Genomic DNA, 27,459 nt, shown 5'->3' with positions numbered 1-27,459 from the left:
TTTTTGATTATTTCTGTAAAAATAGTAGATTAAAAGTATTATAACCCATACATATTTAGAATGGGCTAATTATTAGCTTTCATTTGATACCCGTATTGTTACAATACAAGTTTTTTTTTATTCCTTCGCAATTTTTTTTCGCAGACGCCATATTGAAATATTATATACCCTATGTCACTCCGACAGTTATGACGAATCCAATGATACCTCATAATTATGTTACAATCCATCCAGCCTTTTAGGCTGCAGCGAGGACCAAAGAAATGGACATACATACCCACATACAACATACATACGCTCGAAAACATAACCCCTCCTTTGGGCAGTCGGGTAAAAACAACCAGCCGCTGATATACATTTCGGATTAATTTTTACCTATACTTACTGGTCGACAAGTGAGTCAAGTTTAGATGATGCTTCGGCAACGTTTGTGGTTTACCTAGACTAAATTAGTAATCCGTTTATCATAACTCCTAATATGACGCAAAAGCTGTGTAGCTTACAATACAATACAAATATCCTTTATTGAATACCACATAAGTGGAATAAAAATAACAATAAGAAGTGAAACATTTATTTACACCTCTGTTTTTCAGTGGGATCATTAATTATTATGGTCCCAATTATACAGAATAGTTATATATATACCATAATATATAGACATATAATTTTTATCCTCAATTCAACATAATATATAAAGCATAGCACTGGATAAATTTACATTAGTATTGACGCATCCATTCGGTTTGACCAGAAGCATTTGAGCGAGGTAATTATTATTATTTTAGTTTATAATAGAATACTTTTTATCAACTTTCAAGAAGCTTTTTTTTTTTCAAGAAAAGGTCTTATATTTTCTGGGCCGGCAACGGACCAATGACTCTCCTTGAGTAGTTGGTACTCATGGGCCGCGGTGTTCATTTCCATCAGATGACCCGCTTGCTCGTTTGACTCCTTCTCACAATAAAAAATAATTAAAGTCAAATTCAAAATATCTGTACGTTTGGTTCTGAATTGCATCGGTCCGGGGATTGCTTTGGGGTTTAGGTTAAGTTAGGTTAGACTAATGACTAATGACGGATCTACAATTTGTTTTGTTGACGAAGCCTGTTGCGGATATTGTTTTGTTTTTTTTTTTTAATTAACTGTCACTTGTTTGTATATTGTTCCCAAGATTTACGTAATAATTAATTAAATAATTAATTCATTTAATTTAAGCTATAAGGGGCCATCTTTAAAGTACTTCATACCGGTTTAATAATTTTAGCACCCGTCCTTGTCACACGTATTGCTAACTATGAAAACTGCGATTAATTTGTTCCTGTGTTACAGCTTTTTCGTACTTCATAACAAATCATCACGCGAATCGACTCAAAACTTTATCTATCTATTATATGAATAAAATGGATTGCCGAAAATATGTACGCGCATAACTTTCAAACGACGGCACCGAATTGGATAATTATTTTTCACTTCTCATGGTCATAAAATGTTACTTTAGTCTCTGCATATCGGGACTAAAGCTCCTTTTTATTCTCTAGGGATTAAAGAATATTTTTTTTTAATTTACGTTGGAAACCCCTAAACAGCGAACACGGTGTTTGTGAATGAAGGATGAGAATTTCTAGGGCGTGGAAATAACCACAAAATGACAACTGTTTAAAAATATTTAAAAAAACACGCTTAAATTTCATGAAACACAATTAATGATTACGAATATAATCTATTCAATTATCTTAAGGATTAATTCATTTTATTATGCATAGTCCAATTAGTTTACTAATAGTTTTCAATTTTGGAACTGTTGGCTAAATACGCAAGCATTCAAAGCGTCACTTCATAAACAATAAAAGAAAAGAAAAACCGCGCAATATTTTTTTTTGCTATTTGAATTTTTGAACAGATGGTGCTCCATGGTCTCCATTAGTGGTGCGTACGTTTTTAAAAAGTATATTGTAATTTTAAACAGAACAATTTTTTTCCTCGCATTCAAGTGAAAAGTAGAGTGTTTTAACGGAGATAAACAAACCATAATGCCATTCGAACTAAAGTTACCCTCGCTCCGTTCGGGTGGCTAAACATCTCGTATCATTATGGCTTGTTTTTAGTCCCGGTTGAACAATCTACTATTGTTGTGTTCGTTAATGACAGGACAAGGTTTGTACGTAACAAAATTAAAAACAAAGACTGGAACGGGGCGAAGCCGCAGGCAACAGCTAGTCTAATATATTAAATATCTCGTGCCCACAGTGTTTGTGACCAAACTCCTCCGAAACAGCTTCACCGATTTTTATGAACTTTTTTGTGTATACTCGGTAGGTCTAGAGAAGGACGTTAAACTATTTTCGTACTTCTACGCGGACGGAGTCGCGGCAACAGCTAGTATATATATTATTAAGCTAGTATATAATTAAGCCGTCGTGGCCTATGGTTTTGACCCATCGCCTCTCAAGCAGAGGGTCGTGGTTCAAACCCCGGCTCGCACCTTTGAGTTTTTCGAAATTCATGTGCGGAGTTACATTTTGAAATTTACCACGAGCTTTGCGGGAAGGAAAACATCGTGAGGAAACCTGCACAAATCTGCGAAGTATTCAATGGTGTGTGTTGAAGTTCCCAATCCGCACTGGGCCGCGTGGGAACTATGGCCCAACCCTCTCATTCTGAGGGAGCCTGTGAATTTTATCAAATCGCTAGACAAATAGTAGTGAAATAAAAAAACCAGTTGCCCTTTTTATTAACCCCCGACGCAAAAAGAAGGGTGTTATAAGTTTGACCGTTATGTGTGTCTGTGTGTGGGTCTGTCTGTGGCACCGTAGCTCTGAAACGGGTGGACCGATTTGAATGCGGTTATTTTTTTTCAAATCAGGTTTAATATGGCTTGTTTCATCAAAGTCGGGGGTTTCTGATTTTGTCATTTCACTAAAAAGGATTAGGCTTTTGATCAAATGACTGATTTTTCCTACGGATTCCCCATTTTAACATCCTGTGTGATTTGATCATGTCCCTGAGTTCAAATTTCTGATTTGTTCATTTCCCTGCAACATAATAACGAAGTTTAAGTAATCCGACCGCTGGAAGAGGGGTGAAGTTGCAAGAATCAACAAACAGGGCAAGTTAAATAAAATCTTGTAATATCTTCTCACTCATCACATGAAAACTCCCTAAAGCATGACTTTAAAAAAAACTTACAGACGAATTGAGAACCTCCTCCTTTTTGAAGTCGGTTGAACACCTTATAATACGGTATTCGACTATTTTGTAGATGTTTTATAAATTAAAATACACAATGCCTGTTATCGAATAGAATAACAATTTTTAAGCTACCTTTACAAATATCAAAGTTATAAAGAGGTAAATATTACTTGTGGAGTCTACTCGTGACCACGGCAACTGTAACGTTGCCGAAACGTCGAGGTAAATATTACTTGTGTAAAAATAGCGTGATAAGTCCCGTATATGGTATTTTGACTAAAAGTTTAAGGTTTGAAATTCAAGATTAGACAGAGAAAGACATACTGGCATGTGACGTCACACGCCAGTACCGCGATACTTGCTGCATAGAGAAAAGCGTTATAGATTTTCCAAAAAAACACTATAAATCCAATTTTGTTTACCTATATTTTCATAATAATAAATAATAATAATATTAAGATATGGCAAAATCAGGAGTTGTCAAAGTATTATTGTAAATGTTTAAAACAGGAAAAAACAGGAATATTCATAATTATGAATAGGTACGGCATGGATGTACAAATAAGGTAAAATATATGCTTTTTGAAGTCATGATTCATGACGCAGTGAACATAAATAAACCCTGTTTGTTTCAGGCACAATGAGGAAAACACACATCGTTGTGGCACTTGGATGTATTTTTCAATTGGTCACCGCTAGAACATTGAAAAATACAAAAGTTGACGTAAACTACTATGAGACCAACAAAGCTGTTGAAAACAAACTGAAGGAGATTGATGATGTCATCAACATAAATGACCAAGCCATCGAGGAATTAGAACATGATTATTTGAAAAACAATAAAGGTGTTAAGCAAACGGCCATGGAAAATGGTTCTATAGATGAGCTTGACGATGACGAGTCTTTTGATAAGGTTAATGAAACTGAAAATGAAAGGAAGAAAGAAGTTTCACCACCGCCGGGGTCTAGAAGGTTCAGACGGTGGGCAATGGCGAGACCGTGTGCAAATGGGTCTCGCAAAGTGTATTTAGGCAAACATAGAATATGCGTGAGATATTAAATAAAGTTGTTTATGTTATATCTTACTCTACTTTACCCGTGGTTTTGATCTTTGCGTGAACCTAGCAATTAAATTTTATTAATCATTTACTAAAGTTTCATGGAGATTTCGTTAAATTACATCATCATTGTCCTTACTGTTATATATAGGTAAAGAACGCCCGTATAAAGTTTTAGATTTAATTTATGTATCTAGATCTCGCGGGAAGTGGGTAAACGTAATAAGATTGATTACACAGACAGACAGGTGAAAATAATAAAACTTATACTCGTAATAAACATCAGGCAGGCCGAGGCGGAGATGGCGAGATGACCTGGACGCGGAACTGAGTGAGTGGCCAAATATAGCTCTGGATAGGGAGATGTGGAAGTCAAGAGGAGAGGCCTTTGGCCAGCAGTGGGACACAGTTATAGGCTAAATATACTAATAATAATAATAAACAGCAACAAAAATGTCATTATTAATACAAGCTTCCTTTGCTGACTGTAGTTTTGCCGTCTTTACTTGCATTAATAATACTAGCAATAAAGTTTTAATTGCTGGTGTGACACCCATATTTTAAAAGCACAAAATCACTTAAACTATGCTAAAATTAAAACACTAATGTCAAATGTCATTGTCAACCAAACTACTGCATATCAAATTTCAAGTCTATACCATTAATCGTTAAAGAATTCCGTCTTGCAGAGAAGATCCTGGCCGGCCTACCATGATGTCACTGGCAGATTATTGTATTGTCACGCAATTTACATAAGTATGGCAAATTTCATGCCAATCCGACTACTGGCAAGATTTGACTACAGACAGACAGACAACGGGATAGGTGAGAAAAAAAAAGCGGGGTAAATAAAAGCTTGTAAAAAAAGGTAGTAGCTCTGAACCGGCAGCATAATAAGAACTTTAAGACAACGGTATATCTTTGAGTCTACAGGTATGTGCTGCCACATCGCCGTGAATAGCGAAACTAATTAACAAGTTTACAAAGACCGAAAAACCCTCATTGACACCAATGAGGGCTGTCGCGTATGAGTTCGCCGCTAGAGGCGCTAGTGTAGTGCGAGGTCTCCGAAATGTCAAATCTCATAGTTTTTGGGTGAGCTACACGGGTTTATTTATATAATAATTTTGTGAATATTTTGCATTACCTGAAATTAATTATGGCAATTATGCGATAAGGGATAATGAATGTCTGTGTTATGAGACAGTTTTGTCTTTCGAAAAACTTTTGTCCTCCCTTTTTTTCAGACGAACAAAACGGGACTACGCAAGACTGGTTGCTCGATATTTTTATGGTACTTACGGCTAATAAATTAAATACGATTTTAATCTAAACTTTGTTTTCACGCTCGTAATAACAGCTTTGAAAGCCACACTTAAAAACCTCACGCAACAGTGGCGCCATCTAGAAAGACAAAAAACGATATCCCTCATTGGCCTTGTCCCTTGGAAAACAAATTCCTCGCAACACATTCTCTCGCATCTCTGGTTAAAATCCATAATAATATACTTTATAGGCCAAAGATGACAATACGTATCCGGTATGACTGTTACGGGGGTTTTTTAGGGTTCCTACGGAACTAGGAACCCTTATAGTTTTGCCATGTTTGTCCGTCTGCCTGTCTGTCCATCCGCGGCTAAGTTCAGAAACAGTTAGTACTAGAAAGCTGTGATTTGGCATGAATATCAGTCACGCCGACAGTGGTAAAATAAAAAAAATAAAAAAAAAAATGTTTGGGTACCTCCCGTAGACGTAAAGTGAGGGTGATTTTTTTTTCTCATCCAACCCTATAGTGTGGGGTATCGTTGGATAGGTCTTTTAAAATCATTGGGCGGTTGCCAAGACGATGTTTCGATTCAGTGACGTGTTTGCGAAAAGAACTTTGAAATGTTAATTTTCATTAAAATCGGGTGGAAAAATTCAGGATGGTAGTAAGTATAACGGCTAAGATTACTTGAGAATTATTAGTAGTTTGAGTAAATAGCAGCCTAAGGTATAAAACATACCTATACTTGGATGATTCCGTAACTACACAATACGAAATCCTTAAAAAAAATTGCTTGAGGTTTTCGTAATGGCTACGGAACCCTATATTGGGCGTGTCCGACACGCTCTTGGCCAGTTTTAATATTAAGGCGCTGTACTTAGTGAAAACTACAATTTTAGAAAATATTTAAAATATACTTACACAATACTTACAACTGCAATTTTTTATATGTATATATTTTCAGTCTATTAGCTAGTTTTTGACTTCATCAAAAACACGATTGCTGAAAAAAACCTGGATAGATTATTTTTTTGAAAAAGAGCCTTCATTTACACGTTAAACCAAATATTATGAAAACTTTTATGAATATCAACACAAAATTTGCTTTATTCAATAGTTTTTTAGTATATTTAGATTTATGCTTAATAGATTTTCAATAGGTTGAGTACATCAATCATACTAATTTATTTCGTCTTTGGCAAAATAGAACGGTTCACGCGCGCGGCGGCGGCCAAGTAATTGCCCAGTCGCCAGTACACACGTGTACGTACGTAGTCGTCGACGGACCTGTGCACATTTTTCTAACGCACTAATACTACTTTAGACAGCAAGTTACATGGGTAATCACCGTATTAAAAAGTAAAGGCTAAAAGGCTCGGCTGCTCACGGACGCGGACGGCTTCGTCCAGATTCTACCGCGACTGCCATACGAATTGTAGGCACGTTGTATAACCTATATTACTCACGCCGAACATGCGGCGAACCTTCAGGGCTACTACGAAACTCGAAACTCAAAGTTCGTATCGTACCGTCCCTCTCGCTCTCGTATTAAAATAGTACAAGTGTCAGAGGGACCGCACGACACGAATTTCTAGTTTCGAGTTTCGTAGTAGCCCTGCTTGATCCCTTTGTCAGTTTCACTGACATTTCTGATAGTAGATGCAACAGTTTCGATCTAAGTTTAGATTTTCTCATTTTTTTTCAGGCAAAGGTAATATTTTGCATTCAGCCAAGTTATTTAACATAAAATATTTTAATAAAATAAGATGGTGCACTTGGTTGCACTAGTAAATTATAGACAAAAACATGTACTCCAACTGCAATCCGGCTACAAAATAGGAGTTTGGATGCAGTTATTGCGCAGTTAGTACAACTGCACCAGCACTGGACCCGACTGTCAGAGGACTGCATTCCAACTGCCATTTTAGGCAGTCAGAGTGCAGTTCTTACGCAGTTCTGATGTAGTTCTGCCATTTTACAGCCGGATTGCAATTGGAATGCGGTCCGTGTGTACCAGACCGTACATTACGACGCCTACCGCCTACCATATCAGCGACTTATTTATTATAGGTACTTCTATTTGTAATTACCTTCACGTAAATCAAGATGGTTTTTTGGAATCTTTTTATATTTTTTATTTCCATTCCAATTTTTTTACTTTTACGGTCATCCCGTAAAATCTAAATTGAAATACAAACTGAAATATAGATGCACAGAAAAACCAGAAAAATAAGACCAGCACTGGGAATCGAACCCAGGTCCTCGGTATTCCGTACCGCGTGCTATACCGTACACCACTGCTGGTCCACCAGCAGTGACCAGCAGTGACCAGCGTACCGTCGTCTCTCTGACAGGTCCCAGGATCTTACGCAAGACCTTCCTTTCGCTACAAGGAGTTGATATTCCTCTTGGTGTGTTAGTGTCCAGGCCTCACAGCCATACATAAGGACAGGTCTTACGAAAGTTTTATAGATCCTTAACTCTGTATTCCTGCTGAGAAGCCTGGACACCAACACCAATAAGCTATCACTACACAAAATTTCGTTGAATTCTGTTTAGTAGTTTCTGAGTTATTATGATTAACTCAGGGACTTTATACATCCCCTTGGCCCATAGAGCCTCGGTACCGCTCTGCTTTCAGAGCATGACATTAGTGCGTGTGAGCTAACTTTGGGGGCGGCAGACGTGAGCTTGCCTTCGGAATCCAAAAGCTTAATGGTTGCTTGACCTGAAATGTATATTTCAGATTTTTATTTTATTTATGACGGTGGAAGCATTCTACACTTCTACTGATCGTAGATATAGTTTAGATATAGTTAGTGTTTAGTTTTGTAACTATGGGACCCCATACGTCCCTGTATTATAATAATATTTTTTTTTGTATTTTTTTTTAATTGTATACTGTGGTTTTTTAGTACCTATTTTATTTGCAATTATTTTATCGCTGGTAGTTTAAAAAATGACGTTGCGGCCTATTTACTGAATAAATGATTTCATTTCATTTCGTAAAAGTGAACAGACAACTTTTTCTTTACTGTTTTGTTATTATATGTATAGATTTGCCAAGCTTGTTATCTAGATTTTCAGATTGAAATAAAAATGTTTTTTTATTTGTATTGATTTACCTATATATCCTTTTCATTTCGTCTATCTATCTATCGACCTATTCAGTCTTAAATGTCTATCCATTACCTACATTACAAATCAAACTGTGGGCATGAAGAGGCATAATTTGTTTATTACCAAGACTATTCATATTAAACGAAGATTTTCTTAATTAAACCAAAAAAATGTGTAATTATAATTTTAAGGAAAAATCCGGAATTCACATTAACCAGAATACGGATACGAACAGAATAAGGCCGTCAACGGGCTGCGTGACGCGTGACAGAAGGCCTACTCCGAAACTCGAACTCGAAGTTCGTATCGTACCGTCCCTCTCGCTCTCGTATTAAATAGTATAAGTGTCAGAGGGACCGCACGACACGAACTTCAAGTTTCGCGTTTCGTAGTAGCCCTGCAGACGCGCGAGGCGCCCCGCATTCGCCTCCACCGCGTCGTCTGCTTCACCCCCTCAAATACCGAAAATTCTTCTATAAGCGCGCCTTAACAGGAAGTAGGATGCACAACGCTTCTCCACGAGCGGGCGAACAACCCATTCAATTGGACTTGTTGAGTCGCAGCGTAAAGTTGTGTAAAACATTAAAACATCAAGACTTGTGAAAATATTGTGAAGAGAATAAAAAACACCGTCATCTAAAAAAATTTTGATATTTTAACAATTTTAAACATCAAGACTTGTTAGAAAGTAGTGTTTGTAAAACATAACCCTACTGACGCGACGTAGTCGGTTGAAAATAGATTCTAGTCTGATATAACAATAGTATAACAGTGAAGACAGTAAAAAAAAATCCGTCATCTAAGAAAAATATAGATATTACAAAGTGTTCGACGATTGCTTGGGATGTTATGAGAAGCCGTGGCAACAAAATCCAAGGTAAGGTTAGATTTGTTGTTTAAAATTGGCCTAGTGCGATAGGATTACTTTGTTGTCCGTCTGTCTGTATATCTATTCGTCAGTCAAACCCTTTTTCCCAGGAACGTGTGGAGTATGATATCTGAAATTAATTTCAAACCAGCCGTTACCCGCGTCTCCGTGCGCATAGAATTCGTTTATCGCTATCCCGCGGGAACTATGTAATTTTCCGGGATAAAAACTATCCTATTTCCTACTCCGGGACTCAAACTATCTGTTACCGAATTTCATCTAAATCGGTTCAATGGTTAAGACGTGATGAAGTAACAAATAAACAAACAAATCATTTTGTTAATAAAGACATTTGCTCTTAAAATAACATTACGAACTTTCGCTTTCATCGCTCATCCCACTAAAATTATAAATGTGAAAGTTTGCAAATCTGTTTGTTTCTTTGTTACCTTATCAATCACGTCTAAACCGCTGAACCGATTTAGATTTCATTCGGTTTACCTACAGATAGTTTGGAGTCCCGGGGAAGGACAAAGGATAGTTTAAATCCCGGAAACTTGCGTTCCCGCGGGATAGCGATAAAACGAATTCTACGCGACGGAGTCGCGGCAACAGCTTGGTAACTATATATTCGGGACTGGAAGAGATCCCTTTAAGGGATAAGTTCGCCTTTGTACATCTTATTATCCTGTGTTATGTTATTTTCATGTGTTTTTGTACAATAAAGAGTTTACAATACAATACTTAATCCGCGTAGAATTCAGCTATGCAATAACTATGCAAGTTTCCGGGATAAAAACTACCCTATGTCCTTCCCCAGGACTCAAACTAACTGTATACCGAATTTTATTGAAAACGGTTCAGCGGTTTCAACGTGATGAAGTGACAAACAAACAAACAGACTTACGAACTTTCGCATTTATAATATTAGTGGGATAGTGGGATTAGCTCTTTAAAGTGTCCCACTGCTGGGCAAAGGCCTCCCCCTCTTTCTGGCATTCGTCCCTGTCGAGAGCATGCTGCTGCCACTCTACTTGATACGCGTCCAAGTCGTCCCTCCATCTTCTAAATTAAATCAAGTTTGTTTAATTATTAATTATTTGATTCCAGACAATGCATCAGCATGTGATCATAGTCATATCCGTCGTGTCAATGACGTATTCCGCTGTATTCGACAGAATAAACAAATTGCAAGAAGACTCGAACCTATTTATAGTTCCTAAGACAGATATTGAAGAGGAAAACAAAGAAAAACACGGCGAAACAAAGCTACAAGTAAATGACTTTAAACCCGAAGCAAGTGCTTATAAAAAACTACATGGTATAGAAAATATTGACGAAATTTTCAAACCAGACGATACCTTCAATTATAAAGATAAGGCGGTGATGGATGCAAGAACGAAATGGATTGCAGACGAAGTGAATTTAGACAAAGAAAGTACAACATATAGTGTAGATGCAAAAAACTCAGGTGATGTCCTTGGTCATGATACTCCCTTGGATGAAGAGTTACCAGAACATAGAAGAATAAAAAGACAAGAAGATCCATTTATATTTGACGATTGTCCTGGAAAAGAGGTGCTTAAATTTATAGACGGGACATTATTTTGTACTGAAGACGACGGTGGTCCATATATTATTGAATTTGATGATAGAGCGAGTTTGGTACAATAAAATGTGCTAAAAAATCAGAAAAGATACCTGTTTCGCAACAAGACAATCTGTGTGAATAAAAATAAAATATCTAGAAAAGGATAAGGGCCTTTTGTGTATGTGTATTGTATATATTGGTTTGTTGGGCCAATCAACTATTCTACCGACATTTTGGACGTCTCCTGCGTTACTAAAATTGTCTCTAGCGTTAGCAAAATATCGTACTGCCAACAAGATATTTCACGGTTTAATAGGTTGAACTTACGTAGGATGGCATGTTTCATGTACACCATCTATTAAATTACAAAAAAAACATGTTTACTTACAAAAATCTGCAATTGTTTGAAAATGTCGCGGACAGATATAGTGTCGGTAAAAAAGTTGATTGGCCCAGTTATATATTCTTGTATGTATTCTTGATATTGCTCTTATCTACTGTAAATTGCAATCTATTCCTTACTTCTGTTTATTGTAAAGTTTGCCTGGAAGAGATAGCTCTGAAGCGATAAGGCCGCCTATTGCTTAACTTGGAAAATCTCTACCTCTATACTGCTTATTATGTTTTGGTGTTAAGTAAAGAATAATTGTATTCTATTGTATTTTACAAAACTAGAATAATAATATGACAAGCTTCACTCAACGATTAGATGACAAGTATTATTAAAATAATTTAATATCGACCTAACACTAACAAATAACATATCGAAAATACAAACTGAGACATGGATGCACAGAAAAATCAGAAAAAGTGCGTGCTATACCCCTACACCACCGCTGGACGGGAGTCTAGACACAAATTTCTCCTATGCACACATATCTCAGGTTGCATTTTTCTATTACGCTGCTTAAGCAGCCGCACTAGCATCTATGTTTAGCTCTCATCGGAGACGTAACACTCTTTCGGAACTAACCGCTCACCCAGACAAGAGATGTCCCTACTAAGCAATCAAATTATGATATAAAAAATATAATATGAAAAAATAGAATTACTTTATTTCAGATCACAACATCCATGGATATTATTTGTTAGTATGATTGTTTTTTTTGGAGTCTTTTTGTATTTTCTATTTCAACTCCAATTTGCTACTTTTACGGTCATCATACTAACAAATAATATGGATTTTCTGATCTGAAATAAAGTAATTCTATTTTTTTATAAAGTAAACATGTCATCAACGATTTTGTCCTAGTCGTGTAACTAATTTCCTTCCTATTACATATTATATTAAATACCATATTTACCTACCTACTATTATTTATAAGCAATGAAGATTAAGTAAAAAGTAATAAATTATTCTATTGAATAATAATTAAATACGACGGGACAATTAATTGATACCAATTGATTTTATTATCCTTTGGCTTCAATATTAGATGCGTTTGTTTAATTCAGGGTTTCTCAAACTTATGGCTCCACGTACCCCTGTTAAAGTTTCTAGACGACAGCGAACCCCTACTTTTTCATTTCAATAAAAGGTAACAAATATAGGTAAGAATCGTCTTGCCAACGAAAATACAAACTGAAACAAACAACAACAAATAACAAACAAATAAGTAACAAATTTGGAGTTGAAATAAAAAATACTCCAAACCCAATCTTGATCATCTTGCCAGTCTTGCAGCCAATCACGTAAACCTTGTCGCGAACCCCCTACCGTCGAATAGCGAACCCCCAGGGGTTCGCGTACCCCACTTTGAGAAACCCTGGTTTAATTAAATGCACGTATAGTTTCTCTAGTATTGATATAAATATTTATACTTAACTGTATCACTCTTTTCATGATGTGTACACATAGTTTGAATTGTATATGATCTCTTGCCTTAATTATTCTCATTTCATTACTGTACCACATGTTTACAATTTGTTTTTTTTTGTGTGCAATTTGTTTTGTGTGCCAAAGTTAATAAATAAATTTAAATGTAGTTTAAGTTAAATCATCTGTAAAACCATTATGTTATGACATGTGACTGTAGATAATGCTGGTAACAGCTGCTTGTGAAGATAACTGTTTTATGTAAGTACTTAATAAGGGATATGATTCATCGTTTTTAGCGTCATTGCTGTGGATTCGACGCTAAGAAAAAATGCCACCAAAAATATAGGTAGTGCCACCAGAGTTGAGGTCACGCACACAAGAACATGCGGGATTTTGACATATACTCATTCATTTCATTAATTCTTTTCATTCATTTTATGCAATCAGTTTTTTGTGTACGTACACACTATAACAACTAAATACGGAACTGAACCACATATTCGTATTTTCGTATATTTATTTTATTCATATAAGAACTTAAACTCAATACTGCTACTTGGACATTGCTCTTTCTGTTACATTTTGCTTCTCACTCGCAGGTTATATTTATGTTTTGTGATTGTCATATGGATGGACCACAGTCAATGTAGCTGTGTGTGTAATCATTCACTTCAACTCTCGTGGCACTATCAATACTTTCTGCTATACGGTACTATATAGTACACACAAGTAGGTTGTACCTTGTGCAGCGTGGTGGCTACCAGAATAGAGAAATCTTTCCGCAGGTAGATACAGGGTAAATCCTAAGTGGTGTTAAGAATTTTATTTTCTTACTCTGTACCTCTAGATTAGAGAAAGCGAGAGAGAGAGTCATTTGCGTTTTCCTAAGATTGCTGAGTTAAAAACTACAATTTTTGATCACCACTTAGGTAGGCTAATGAGGGCTATCGCGTATGAATTCGCCACTAGAGGCGCTAGTGTAGCGTGAGGTCTACGAAATGTCAAATCTCATAATTATTGGGTGAGCTACGCGGGTTCATTTATAATTAGAATAATTTTGTGAATATTTTGCAATATCTGAAATTAATTATGGCAAATATGCGTTCCGGGGCAATGAATGTCTGTGCTTTAAGACAGTTTTTGTCTTTCGGAAACCTATTTCCTCTCTTTTTTCCGAACAAAACGGGAACTATGCAACACTGTGGCACGCTCGATATTTTTATAGTACGGTTTTAAGGTGTATTAAATATGATTTTAATCTAAACTTTGTTTTCACGCCCGTAATAACAGACTTTGAAAGCCACACTTAAAAACCTCACGCAACAATGCGCCATCTAGTGAGACAAAAAACGATAGCCCTCATTAACTTATAAATGTTGTTAAAAATGTACTACTTACAAAAACAAATACAAACAATATACTATTGTCTATTATTAAACGTTTTATTGTCAATCTTCCTGTAGTTGGAAAACCGCACATGAAGTCCAATATAAAACAGTAATATTCCATAGCTATTTTGTAAGATTTACCTTAAACGTCTTTTGTTTTTGAACACTTAATGTCTTATTTGCCTTAAGGATTTACTAGCAACAAGATATTATTTACTGGATCCAAAATGAATACGATCTCACCTGAGCTAGAAGCATGAGTCATAATAATATCTTAAAAGGTCACTACCATTATATCGCTGTTAATAAAAAAAGTAAAAAAAAAAACCGGCCAAGAGCGTGTCGGACACGCCCAAAATAGGGTTCCGTAGCCATTACGAAAAAAATATTTTTCGTATTTTATACGGAATCTTCCAAGTTTAGGTATTTACTTTTAAACTACTAATAATTCTCAAGCAAACTTAACCGTTATAGTTTTTCTTGAAAGTTTGATATACTTACTACCATTCTGAATTTTTTAAATTTTTTTCCACCACCGGTTTAGATTTACAGGGGGGGGGGGATGCTCGATTTTAATGAAAATTTGCACTTTAAAGTGCAAACAAATTATTGAATCGAAAATCGTTTTAGCAACCCCTAATAATTTTAAAAGACCTATCCAACGATACACAACACTACAAGGGTGGATGAGAAAAAAAAAGCAAGGTCCGCCCGGATTGCTACCACCATCTTGCTCGGTATCCTGCCGTGAAACAGCAGTGCTTGCACTGTTGTGTTTCGGCGAGGAGAGTAAGACAGCCGGTGAAATTACTGGCACTTGAGGTCTCCCATCTACCCCTGGTGTTGCAGATGGTTATGGGCGGTGGTGATCTCTTACCATCAGGAGACCCACTTGCTCGTTTGCCATCCAGTCGAATAAAAATAATAATAATAATTACATTTAAATTTCGAACATCTTAAAAAAACAAAAATCATGTTTGGTTACGATATCGAACTAGTCGATTTGTAATTTCATTCAATAATAAAATTATTAAGTATTCCGTATTTTTTTTGAATCGCGAATATTACAATCGATTTGAGAATCAAAACCGACTCAAGTCTAGATTGTTTATGAATTTAAAAAAATATATAAATGTCACCGACTGATTTGACTGAGTTCAACTGAGGTTTAATGCCTACAAACAAGAACCACTTACTCGAAAATGCAGTTATATCTGAACATATTGTAGAAAAATTATGATATGCATGTAGATAAAATTATGTATGCGACTGTACATAATTAGGCATTATGTATTAGTCACATAAACGACTATTAGTTTACTTAAGTAATCTTCATGTACTGAACCGCTGTAACGAGCCTGCTATTATGTACATACATAAACCCCTAATGGGTTTCCAAAAAGTGCATAATTAACTATTATAATGTTTGTTAATGTACTGATTATTTACTTTTAAACCAGAATTACTTTATTAGAAAGAGATGACCTTTTTTCGTTACCTAGTATTTTTCTACAACCCTAAATGAGACCACGTACACATACAAGACATTCATCTTTCTTTTTACCCGACTGCGAAGAAGGAGGGTTATTTAGCGTTTACCTCACTAGATGCGCATTATTAAAATCAAATAGTAGGGAATATTTTGTGTGTGTCCACCTTTGATATATTTAAATACGTAATAACACTAATAACAGATTACAAGATGGATCACAATTTTTCTTTAAAATTGCATTAAGATACTTCTTCTTTCACAACAAATCTATCATTTCATTACTGTTTTATAGTTATATTTACGCTGTTTGTTTCCCAATAAAGAAAAAAAAATGGCCTTACTTTTAAATTTAACATTAAACCGCAAACCTTATTTTGTTTCCAAATCGATGTTTTATGTCGAAATTTTAGCTTTTTAACAGCAGAGGGGGTTGTTTGATTGCTTCCAAGCTCGCCGGCGCTGGGACCGCTGCCTAATGCTTCACAACCATAAACATAACAATCGTGCTGTTATTAAGAACTGCACTGCGCTTGCTCACTCATTAGTCGCTTGTTGATCACTGTGCGCGGTCGTGTGTCAAATAACTTGTGATAACTAATAAGTGATGCTTTAACATCGTCGCTCTAAAAGTAAGTTTATCCTATTAATATTCAAAATAAAAAATAATAGAATTAAAATTTTTGTACTGCTTTGTGGTGTGCAATAAATAATATTTGTATTTTATTATAAATGCGAAAGTTTGCAAATATGTGTGTGTACTCCTTTACACTAAAACGGTAGGCCGGATTATGAAAAAAAAATGGTAAGTATGTATATAGCTATATAGCTACATTTGGAATAAAATATTAGCTACTTTTTATTCCGATATTCCCGGGTCGGGATAGTCTTGAAATCGCAACCGCTGGATTTAGGGGCTGTTTCACCATCCATTGATTAGCGTTAACCGACGGTTAAATGTGATGCCGTCTCCGTGTCTTCGAACAAAAAAAATAGAGACGGCATCACACCTAACCGCCAGTTAACACTAATCAATGGACGGTGAAACAGCCCCTTAGAGTCATAAAATTTGGCACTGTCGTTTATACCTACAGGCTATCTTTGCCCATGGGGCTTTCAATTCAAGGTTCGATTCTGGGCACGTATATGAATATCGAAAAATCAAATATCGATACCTATCGACGGTCAAAATATTGAACTTAACCTATACTTGGTTTGGATAGGTATTTTACTAAATGTAAACAAACTTCAGCTGCCAGATTTGGTACATTCAAGGATTTTAAACATTTTACTTATCCATCATTGCAATACAAACTAGACTAGTGTAATTCAATACAGAAATGTAAATGTTTGTGCAGGTTTCCCACGATGTTTTCCTTCAGCGCAAAGCTCGTGGTAAATTTCAAATGTAATTCCGCACATGAATTTCGAAAAACTCAAAAACTCAAGAGGTACGACCCGCTGCTTGAGAGGCGATAAGTCAAACCACTAGGCCACCACGGCTCGCACGGCTTTGGTTTACACTAATATTGTTATAAAATTTGGACTATAATGACGACGGCAGCTAAGAGTAAACAGTTATAAGGTTATGTTTAGGGCTAATCTGTAGCCCTTCTTTTTAGGAGCAACCCTCAAAATATGTCGAGCTAAACTCGATTTAAGTTAATTATCCGGTAAAACATAATTTAATATGAGCGAGTATCAAAATAGGGGCGTTATCAGTTTGACACCAATGCCTGTCTGTCTGTGGCATCGTAGCTCTCAAACGCAAGGACCGATTTCGATGCGGTTCTTTAACGTGAAAGCAAGTTTCGTTGCGGTGGTTCTTAGCTTTGTTTGATAAAAATCGGTTCAACGGTTTTTAAGACATTAAACTTTGAAACGACAATGTCCGCGGGTTTGTCAACTTTTCTAATTGTTTTTTCTGACTGTAAAATCAAATTATATTATATCTATTAACAATACTAAAAAGCCTAATAATAAAAAGCCGTGGTGGCCTAGTGGTTTGACCAATCACCTCTCAAACAGAGGGTCGTGGGTTCAAACCCCGGCTCGCACCTCTGAGTTTTTCGAAATTCATGTGCGGAATTACATTTAAAATTTACCACGAGCTTTGCGGTGAAGGAAAACATCGTGAGGAAACCTGCACAAACCTGCGAAACAATTCAATGGTGTGTGTGAAGTTCCCAATCCGCACTGGGCCCGCGTGGGAACTATGGCCCAAGCCCTCTTGTTCTGAGAGGAGGCCTGTGCCCAGCAGTGGGACGTATATAGGCTGGGATGAACAATACTAATTATATTATGTATACTTCAATAAGTTCGTAAGCTATATAAGTTTGTGAAAAAAATATTTTAAAATTTAATAGTCAAATCATTAACCAATCTACTAAGCTATAGTAAGAAAAAATAATTAATTTAATTCATTAGTTTAGATAATTAGTTATTTGTCATAAGTTGTAAAACGTTTCTTAGAAGTCAAACACGATGTCTTCATTAGTTTACAATTTTATTTATTTTTACTCGAGTGAGTAATTTATTATTATAACAGCAGTGCTTATACAAAGTAATAATAAGTCCAGTTGTCAGTAAAATAACGTCATTATGTATATAGGTTGATTTTTGAGTTATTTCCCAGCCACAGCGTTGTATCTCCGGAGACAATGTGTGTCAACCAATAGACATCCTATACTTTGCCTGCTAGTAAGTAAGATCTAACTTCCTGAATACAAAGTACATTTGTGAGTAAATATATATGTAGAATATATAATAAAAAAACCTAAAACTATGATTGTTTTTTTTTAGTCTTTTTGTATTTTTTATCCCGTAAAACCATATCGAAAATACAAACTGTGACATGGATGCACAGAAAAACCAGAAAAAGAGACCAGCACTGGGAATCGAACCCAGGTCCTCAGCAATCCGTGCTGCGTGCTATAACCCCTACACCACTGCTGGACAGGAATCTAGACACGAATTTTTCCTATGCATACAGAGTAACAAGTATTAAGTAGCATAGTAGAAATAAGCAACCTGAGATATGTAATGTATGTTTTCATCACACTTGCTCGTAAACAGTGTCAAAACATGAAGGCTACCTTGATTGCAACCCCCCAAATAAAACCCTCGACCTTAATGTGCTTGTCATGAAACCCGTGGTCGGTAAATGAGTCAGTGCCGTACTGGTGGTGCTGCGCGCGCTGCTGCAGGACACATGCACACGCGGCTCAGGCACATGCTGCGGAAGAGGGGAGGGCATGCAGCGCTGCCAAGAGCGCAGCCTAAGGTATCGCCAATATTTGGAACAATTATAATTTTTCTTTTTGAAATAAAAAATTTACTCGCAAATGTGATGAAAAACATTGTATGTCGCACGGGCGGTACTAGAATTACGAACATCGACTCATTAAAGCCCTCAGTCTTCGACTTCGGGCTTCTAATAGACTCTCGTTCGTAATTCCTTATTTACCGCCCTTAAGACACAATGTACTAATGTAAATAAATATAAAATAAAGACAGACTCTAAACTGTTACTTACCTAATATCTAACAAGTCAGTAACATAGTGATATGGTATCAGAACTATTTGAAAACATACGTACAGATCAGAACAGATAACAATAACGAAAACAATAATGTAAATGAAACATTGCGCGTTGTTTTGGAAATGTAATATGAGTCACTGTAGTTAGATCACATCGCGAAGTTCCTTTAATACGAGTACTTTATGCAACTGTAACGTAATAAGGGTCGTATGAAGTGTTACATTATTGTGGCAAGGGGTTTCGTCTCGATGTTTTAGAATGCATGGAGATAATTAGATACAACAGTGTGGGGTCTATTATTAATGAGCAGGTAAATTTAGTTTCATCTCCCTTGCTACGGCTTGGATCTAATTTCAGCAATGGTAGTTAATAAAACATGCCTTGACAGTAAATAAATAAAAATCAAGGTAGTTTTGAAGGACGGTTAAAAAATTTATTAATAATTTGTGGGTAGTTTTGTTTTGTTTCATAAAACGTATGTGGGTACTTGGGGAGTTACAGTGACAAGTTAAAACGGTGGTTGTGGTTCGTTAGTCTAACAACTGGTAGCATGGTGTACGGTTGTGTCACTCTGAAGATGAGCTCTGGTTGAGTTCGAAACGCGTCAGTGTAGTGTGGTGGTGGTGATAGATGGGTTTGTGTGATTTGTGTGTGTTCTTACAGTGTGGAGGTGGAGGAACTGCATGAACACGCATATTTTGCATAAGCTTAGCTATCGTAAGGTCGCGGGTGAGCAAGGAAATTATTTTAGTTCAGTAATAAGGGTCCTTAAAACACGAATGTGGTTTTATTAATATAGCGGCAATGGTTTCAAACTACTTCGGCGAACGAACGTCGTCTTTACATTGTCTGTCCGTCTACTGCGGCGGCCATACTAAGGCGGTGGCACCTGTCGCTCGCGGGATGCGGCCGACTACCGCGTTCTTTACACTTTTGCGTTCGCCGCATGCTGCATGCGACTCAGTGTAATGAGGGCTATCGTTTTTTGTCTCACTAGATGGCGCACTGTTGCGTGAGGTTTTTAAGTATGGCTTTCAAAGTCTGTTATTACGGGCGTGAAAACAAAGTTTAGATTAAAATCATATTTAATACACCTTAAAACCGTACCATAAAAGTATCGAGCATGCCACAGTGTTGCATAGTCCCCGTTTTGTTCGGAAAAAAGGGTGGACAAAGGTTTTGCGAAAGACAAAACTGTCTCAAAACACAGACATTCATTGCCCCGGAACGCATATTTGCCATAATTAATTTCAGATATTGCAAATATTCACAAAATTATTCTAATTATAAATAAACCCGCGTAGCTCACCCAAAAACTATGAGATTTGACATTTCGGAGACCTCACGCTACACTAGCGCCTCTAGCGGCGAATTCATTCGCGATAGCCCTCATTGCCGCTTATGACACGAGTGTTTTAAGGCCTAATTACGTTAATTCGCATTTATAATATTATTAGGATTTGTACAAGCGTTATTATGGTAAAACAAGATACAGCATGCATTGTAAAGTTTTACTTTTGTTTATGCAAATTTATTTATTTATTTATTATTTATTTATTTATTTATTATTCAAATATAATGATCTTATCATATCCGGGTACATTTTTAGTAGGTGAATAGTCGGCGACTAATCAGCAAGAGATGCTTGATGACTCACAGGAAATTATAATAATGAGTAATGAAGAGCACTATACATGAAAGGTTTAAGTAATTAACTAAATGTAAACAAACTGCAGCTGCCACATTAGGCACATTCAAGGATTATAAATATTTTACTTATCTACAAGTATCATTGTAGTACAAACTATATTCTATTTGTTCTAACATTGATTCAAATGACAGATGCCAAACTGACGGAACTAGAGTCCCTCCTACTGTTACGCAAACTATCGATACTTTTGCATGTACCTAGTGCTAAAAGTGGCAATAGCATTATTTGTTGGTTTAAACGTTACGCTGTCGAACTGAGTCTTATTTGAATCTAAAAATCTAATTTATTCAACACTTGAAGTGTCACTTTCCGACTCTGACGAACAATCTTGCAAATTAATAATAAGTTCGTTTATTTTACCTTTTATTTTTACCGATAACCCTCACCTCTAGCAATTGCGGCCTATATTGAAACAACATTGTAAGGGCGTGCATTAAATAAAGTAAGTGAATATAACACAGTGCCTACGCTACGCAGTAACTTAACAATTTGTTAGCAATTTTGACTTAAAATATTCGAACAATCAGCAGTTTTAATGTGATTTCATTTTTTCAAGCATCTGTTGGCAAAATAAACAATTAGTTACCGCCTTACAAAGTTACATAATCACCATGTACATTTGAATCATCTTAGAACAAATAGTATAGACTAATGTATTTCAATACAGAAATGTAAATGTTTAGACAATTTAATGGGGAAATTTCAATATTTAGGACACCAATTTATGTTGTTTTGTTTACATTTAGTTAATAACTATATACTTAAATATTTAGTTAAATATTTAAATTAACTAACTAATAGTTAATTAAGTACCTAAACCTTTCAAGTATAGTTGCTTGTTTAACAGAATAATTAGATAAATTTACAGTTTGTCTTCTTTCCTTGCTATCATAATGAAACGTATAAAAAAATTATATTGTAACGGATAACTCACGTCTTAAATCGAGTTTAGCTCAACATGTTTCGGGGAATAATGAGACATGTCGACCAGTGTATCAATACATGTTCTGTTTTTTCAATGTATTACCCGTACTAAATATTTACTTTACCTGTACAGTCAGGTGCAAAGATATCGACCCGGCCAAAGTTGCAAAAACATGTATACACGACTTTATGCACTTAACATTAGGGCCTTGTGACATATTTTTGTACCTTTGCACTGGTTACGTGGTTGGCATGGTTACGTCCCTTGGACAACTGTTTACAACCATGAGTTTCTTTATGTTTTCTGTGGCTACAATTAATCGAGTGTTCACTTTTGACGTAGTTACAAGCTCATTATTTTGTGTACTATCTCCTAAGCACATTAACAGCGTTGCGGCTTGCCGTAACATTATGCTGAGTGGGGTCCACTTTATACTATTCGATGTTTTTTTTTTCCATCTAATGTATTTTTATGTGTATCGAATATGTGTAAATAAATATGTCTCTCTCTCTCTCTCTCTCTCTCATATTATAACAGTTTTTTTTTAAGTTGAAAAAGTTGATTAACCCAGTTATACGTAAAATGAAAACGCTCAGTCAGTTTAGTCTAACAACTGGTAGCATGGGGTACGGTTGTGTCACTCTGAAGATGAGCTCCTGTTGAGCTCCTGATAAGCTTAGCTATCGTAAGGTCGCGGGTGAGCAAGGAAATACTTTTACTTCATTGAAAACGCTCATTTGCCGGTCCCGATCATATTTTTGGACAGAGCGCATAGCTCACATTATCACCTATCATAAGTACTTGATTATCATTAAACTAATGACAGCTATCTCATTACAGATGTTTTCCAACGTTCTATTGGCCGTCTGCTTTGCGGCAATAACGTTGGCGGCCAGCGACCAAACCAAGACCCATACTGTCATACAAGACGCAGAAGAATCAATGGCTGTAGAAAAATCTAGAACAAAAACGCCACAGGAACTTACAGAAGAGAAGTTCGATCTGGTCAATGAAAAGATGGACTTGGTAGGGGAGAAAAGAGATATAATTTCAAATGATAAAAGTTCAAAGCTAGAGGGAAAGGTACCGGACAAAAGTGGAATGAATATGGACAACAGTGGAAGGATTATGGTCAGAAATGGGCTGAGTATGGGCAACAATGGGCTGAATATAGAAAGGATGCGGAGCGTTCGAGATCTGAAGGCAGAAACAAACGGGACACAGATAAAAACAACGATATTGCATCAAAATGGGACGCAGTCGGACAACAGTGGAAAGATTATGGCCAAAAATGGAACGAATACGGTCAGCAGTGGAAGAATGGGAGAAATAAAAGGGACGCAGATAAAAACAACGATATTGCATCAAAATGGGACGCAGTCGGACAACAGTGGAAAGATTATGGCCAAAAATGGAACGAATACGGTCAGCAGTGGAAGAATGGGAGAAATAAAAGAGACACAATAATAATAACGATGTCGCATCAAAATGGGACGCATTGGGACAACAGTGGAAAGATTATGGACAAAAATGGAACGAATACGGTCAGCAGTGGAAGAATGGGAGAAATAAAAGAGACACGGATAAGAACAACGATGTCGCATCAAAATGGAACGCATTGGGACAACAGTGGAAAGATTATGGACAAAAATGGAACGAATACGGTCAGCAGTGGAAGAATGGGAGAAATAAAAGAGACACAGATAATAATAACGATGTCGCATCAAAATGGGACGCATTGGGACAACAGTGGAAAGATTATGGACAAAAATGGAACGAATATGGTCAGCAGTGGAAGAATGGAAGAAATAAAAGGGACGCAGATAAAAACAACGATACAACATCAAAATGGGACGCAGTGGAACAACAGTGGAAAGATTATGGACAAAAATGGAACGAATACGGTCAACAGTGGAAGAATGGGACAAATAAAAGGGACGCAGATAAAAACAACGATATAAAATCAAAATGGGACGCAGTGGGACAACAGTGGAAAGATTATGGACAAAAATGGAACGAATACGGTCAGCAGTGGAAGAATGGGAGAAATAAAAGAGACACAGATAATAATAACGATGTCGCATCAAAATGGGACCCATTGGGACAACAGTGGAAAGATTATGGACAAAAATGGAACGAATACGGTCAACAGTTGAAGAATGGCAGAAATAAAAGGGATACTGATAAAAACAATGATATCGGATCAAAATGGGACGCAGTGGGACTACAATGGAAAGATTATGCACAAAAATGGAACGCATACAGTCAACAACAACAACGAAAATGGGACGAATACAGTCAGCAACAACAGAAGAAATGGGACGCAGTCGGAAAGCAGTGGACGGCTTACGGACAAAAATGGAATGAATATGGTCAGGAACAGCAGCAGAAATGGGACAAATACAGTCAGCAGCAACAAAAAAAATGGGACGCAGTCGGAAAACAGTGGACGGAATACGGACAGAAATGGAATGAATATGGTCAGCAGCAGCAGCAGAAATGGACCGCTATAGGCCAGCAATTGAGTAATGCTATAGCAGGTAGACGTAAAAGGGAGCTAACTGAAACGTATGAACCTGAACTAAAAGGGGACGAGGGTTCAAAAGTTAGTGCAGATAGAAACAAAAGGCAGGCGGACACCAACACCGACGTGGCATGGAACTGGGACAAAGTCGGACAAAAATGGAACGAGTATAGGCAAACATTTAACCAGTATGGGCAAAAATGGAACGAATATGGGCAAAAATGGGCCACAGAGGGCTCAAACTCGGGCAGATACAAGCGGCAAGACGAACCCATTTGGGACAACTGCCCGGGCAAAACGATGCTTTTTTATATTGACGGCAAATACGAATGCGCTGATAACGTTCTGGCTACTAGGGACAACTTTGGCCACTTTGCGTCCTGTCCGAATGACAGAATCATGAGGCTAATAGGCGGTCGACCTCACTGCCTCAAACCTGTCAGTCCACGAAGGTCCAGAAAGGGTTGAATTATGGTTTTTTGATGTGCGAGGAATCTGTTTTTCATGAACCAAAAGAAACGCTTCATTTACCTGTCGTCGCTAAGCGCATCTCTATTAGAAACAGCTGAGCGCAGCGAGGATAGGGAAATGAAGTGTTTCTATTGGTTCACGACAAACACATTCCTCATCACATCCACGGACATCTCTGGTCCGTCTGGTTTTATTTTGTATTTTTTTGAAGATTTTTCAATTTGACCCTCCCCTTCGGACCGCGCCTGCAAAGAAATCATAGCGAAATTGATTATGAAAAGGTCCCTTCCTGGTACGCCATACAGTTCCCTCGACTGTACATTTGTAAACACAAGTCAACTTTGTCAAATATTGACCAATCCCGTTTACACGACCTTTATTGATAACAGCGCGTTAATTAGTGTATCTGATTACACTATCGGCATATTAAGTGTCTCGTTATAAACAAACTTGTTTAAGCTTGATAGTAAACCATGTTGCAAGAACAAAAGACTATTCAAAATGGTATGAATTACTTACAATATAGCTAATTTATTGAGGCAGGTGTTGCTTTGCGGAGGACCATATCAATAAATGAAGCAATTACTAATTGAGGTCGCGGGTGAGCAAAGTAATTGCTCACCCAGCATAAATAAATAACATATATATTGTTCATTTTCATTTATAAATTATAAATAATACAACCTCGTGAGTCTTTGCCTACTTTATAAATAAAAAAATACCACTAAGAATAACAGCTGAATGTACTTTCATTATCATCGTCCCCGTCTATACACGTCCCACTGCTGGGCCGTAGTTCCTACGCGGGTCCAGTGCGGATTGGGAACTTCACATACACCATTAAATTTCTTCGCCGTTGTGTGCAGGTATCCTCACGATGTTTTCCTTCACCGTAAAGCTCGTGGTAAATTTCAAATGTAATTGCGCACATGAATCTCGAAAAATTCACAGGTGCGAAACGGGGTTTGAACCCACGATCCTCTGCTTGAGAGGTCATTCACAAACCACTAGGCGACCACGGCTATCACAAAATATCCGGCAAATTATGTGAATTGATATTAAGGATCCATTTTATATGACATAATATATGTACATGGTTGTTATGTACATCTAACGTTCATTATATGCCGTGAATTGAAGGTGAGTAACATGAAATTATATAATATTTTGTACAAGTAAAATAATCTTTATTGCCAAAAAAACCTAGCTCAGTACAACTCACAAAAAAAACATACAATAAAATTTTTGAATAAAAAGTAAAACTAATATAAAAAAACGAATAATTAAAAACTAAAAACACTAAGAATGTTACCTACATTTTAAAAATTTACTGCTAGGTTAGGCAACGGGTCCCAATCTCAGCGTATGCTAGGCATGCCCAGCGCTGGTTTTCAGATTGGTCCCTAGAAGAGGGACGGTCGCTACCCGAAGAATTATGTACGCTGTGTAAGTAAATATAAAATTAAACATAAATACCCATTAAGTAAGCCATAAGCCGTGGTGGCCTAGTGGTTTGACCTATCGCCTCTCAAACAGAGGGTCGTGGGTTCAAACCCCGGCTCGCACCTCTGAGTTTTTCGAAATTCATGTGCGGAATTACATTTGAAATTTACCACGAGCTTTGCGGTGAAGGAAAACATCGTGAGGAAACCTGCACAAACCTGCGAAGCAATTCAATGGTGCGTGTGAAGTTCCCAATCCGCACTGGGCCCGCGTGGGAACTATGGCCCAAGCCCTCTTGTTCTGAGAGGAGGCCTGTGCTCAGCAGTGGGACGTATATAGGCTGGGATGATGATGATGATGATGATGATGACCCATTAAGTAAGTACCTCAACAAATGGAACACCATATAAGTAAAAAATGTAGTGGGTGGTGTGTTGCGTATTTGTGCATGCGCCTGAGTATATGCATGTGGGGGTCCGTGATCGCTGTGGGTGGGTGTGTGTGTGTGTGTGTGTGTGTGTGTGTGTGTGTGTGTGTGTGTGTGTGTGTGATTATTTGTCTTATGTTCCGGATACATCCTCCTAAGAACAATAAGTAATTTTACTAATGAGATAAATAGGAATATTAAATTATAATGGTTTGTTTGTGACTTGATTAAAGGACTGTTTGCACGGATTTGTTTTTTTTTTTATTTATTTACACTGACTAACGACTGTCCTCTCCACTGATACTTGATTCCTTTCTTACCAATGCTGGTTATGTATGAAGAAGAAGGAAAAAAACATATAAACTTCAAGATTTTTACCTATTTAAGAAAGTATACCTTCCCACTGAGAGCTTTCTAATAGATAAAAAACCATAAAAAAACCATAACCTAACCATAAAAAAAACATTTTTAATACAAGCTTTTTTTGCTGACTGTACTTTTTGTTGACTGTACTTGCATTGTCACCCAAACTACATTTGCATACCAAATTTCAAGTCGATGCTATTAGCCGTTGAAGAGTTCCGTCCTGCGGAGACGATCCTGGCTGGACTACCAGGATTTTACA

General features: G+C 36.9%; 1 protein-coding gene and 2 long non-coding RNA genes across 4 annotated transcripts; all 3 read left to right on the top strand.

The window, feature by feature from the left end:
- The first annotated feature begins 684 nt into the window (after positions 1-684).
- LOC141439811 (uncharacterized) lies at positions 685-4,287 on the top strand. Its single transcript, XR_012452643.1, has 2 exons — positions 685-769; positions 3,828-4,287. It is a non-coding gene; the product is annotated as an uncharacterized lncRNA (long non-coding RNA).
- A 4,740-nt stretch (positions 4,288-9,027) lies between these two features.
- On the top strand, positions 9,028-10,795 carry LOC141439743 (uncharacterized). The gene is made up of 2 exons (XR_012452631.1): positions 9,028-9,514; positions 10,616-10,795. It is a non-coding gene; the product is annotated as an uncharacterized lncRNA (long non-coding RNA).
- Positions 10,796-16,349: 5,554 nt separating this feature from the next.
- Positions 16,350-23,482, top strand: LOC141439792 (uncharacterized). 2 transcript variants are annotated; one of them, XM_074104169.1, is made up of 2 exons: positions 16,350-16,424; positions 22,810-23,482. In XM_074104169.1, exon 2 carries the CDS (start codon positions 22,810-22,812, stop codon positions 23,434-23,436), a length of 627 nt encoding a protein of 208 aa, XP_073960270.1. In that variant the 5' UTR covers positions 16,350-16,424; the 3' UTR covers positions 23,437-23,482. The 2 variants fall into 2 exon arrangements, with proteins under 2 accessions (XP_073960270.1, XP_073960272.1); XM_074104171.1 differs by lacking the exon at positions 16,350-16,424 and adding an exon at positions 19,531-20,062.
- Positions 23,483-27,459: the final 3,977 nt, after the last annotated feature.

The sequence above is a fragment of the Choristoneura fumiferana genome, chromosome 21 (genome assembly GCF_025370935.1).
Source record: "Choristoneura fumiferana chromosome 21, NRCan_CFum_1, whole genome shotgun sequence".
Taxonomy (NCBI): Eukaryota; Metazoa; Arthropoda; class Insecta; order Lepidoptera; family Tortricidae; genus Choristoneura; species Choristoneura fumiferana.
Note: the sequence above shows the minus strand (reverse complement) of the source record. Positions and strands in the feature narration are given on the sequence as shown.

Excerpts from the sequence above, each read along its gene's own strand:
- LOC141439792 (XM_074104169.1), top strand. The coding sequence starts at position 22,810 with ATGTTTTCCAACGTTCTATTGGCCGTCTGCTTTGCGGCAATAACGTTG.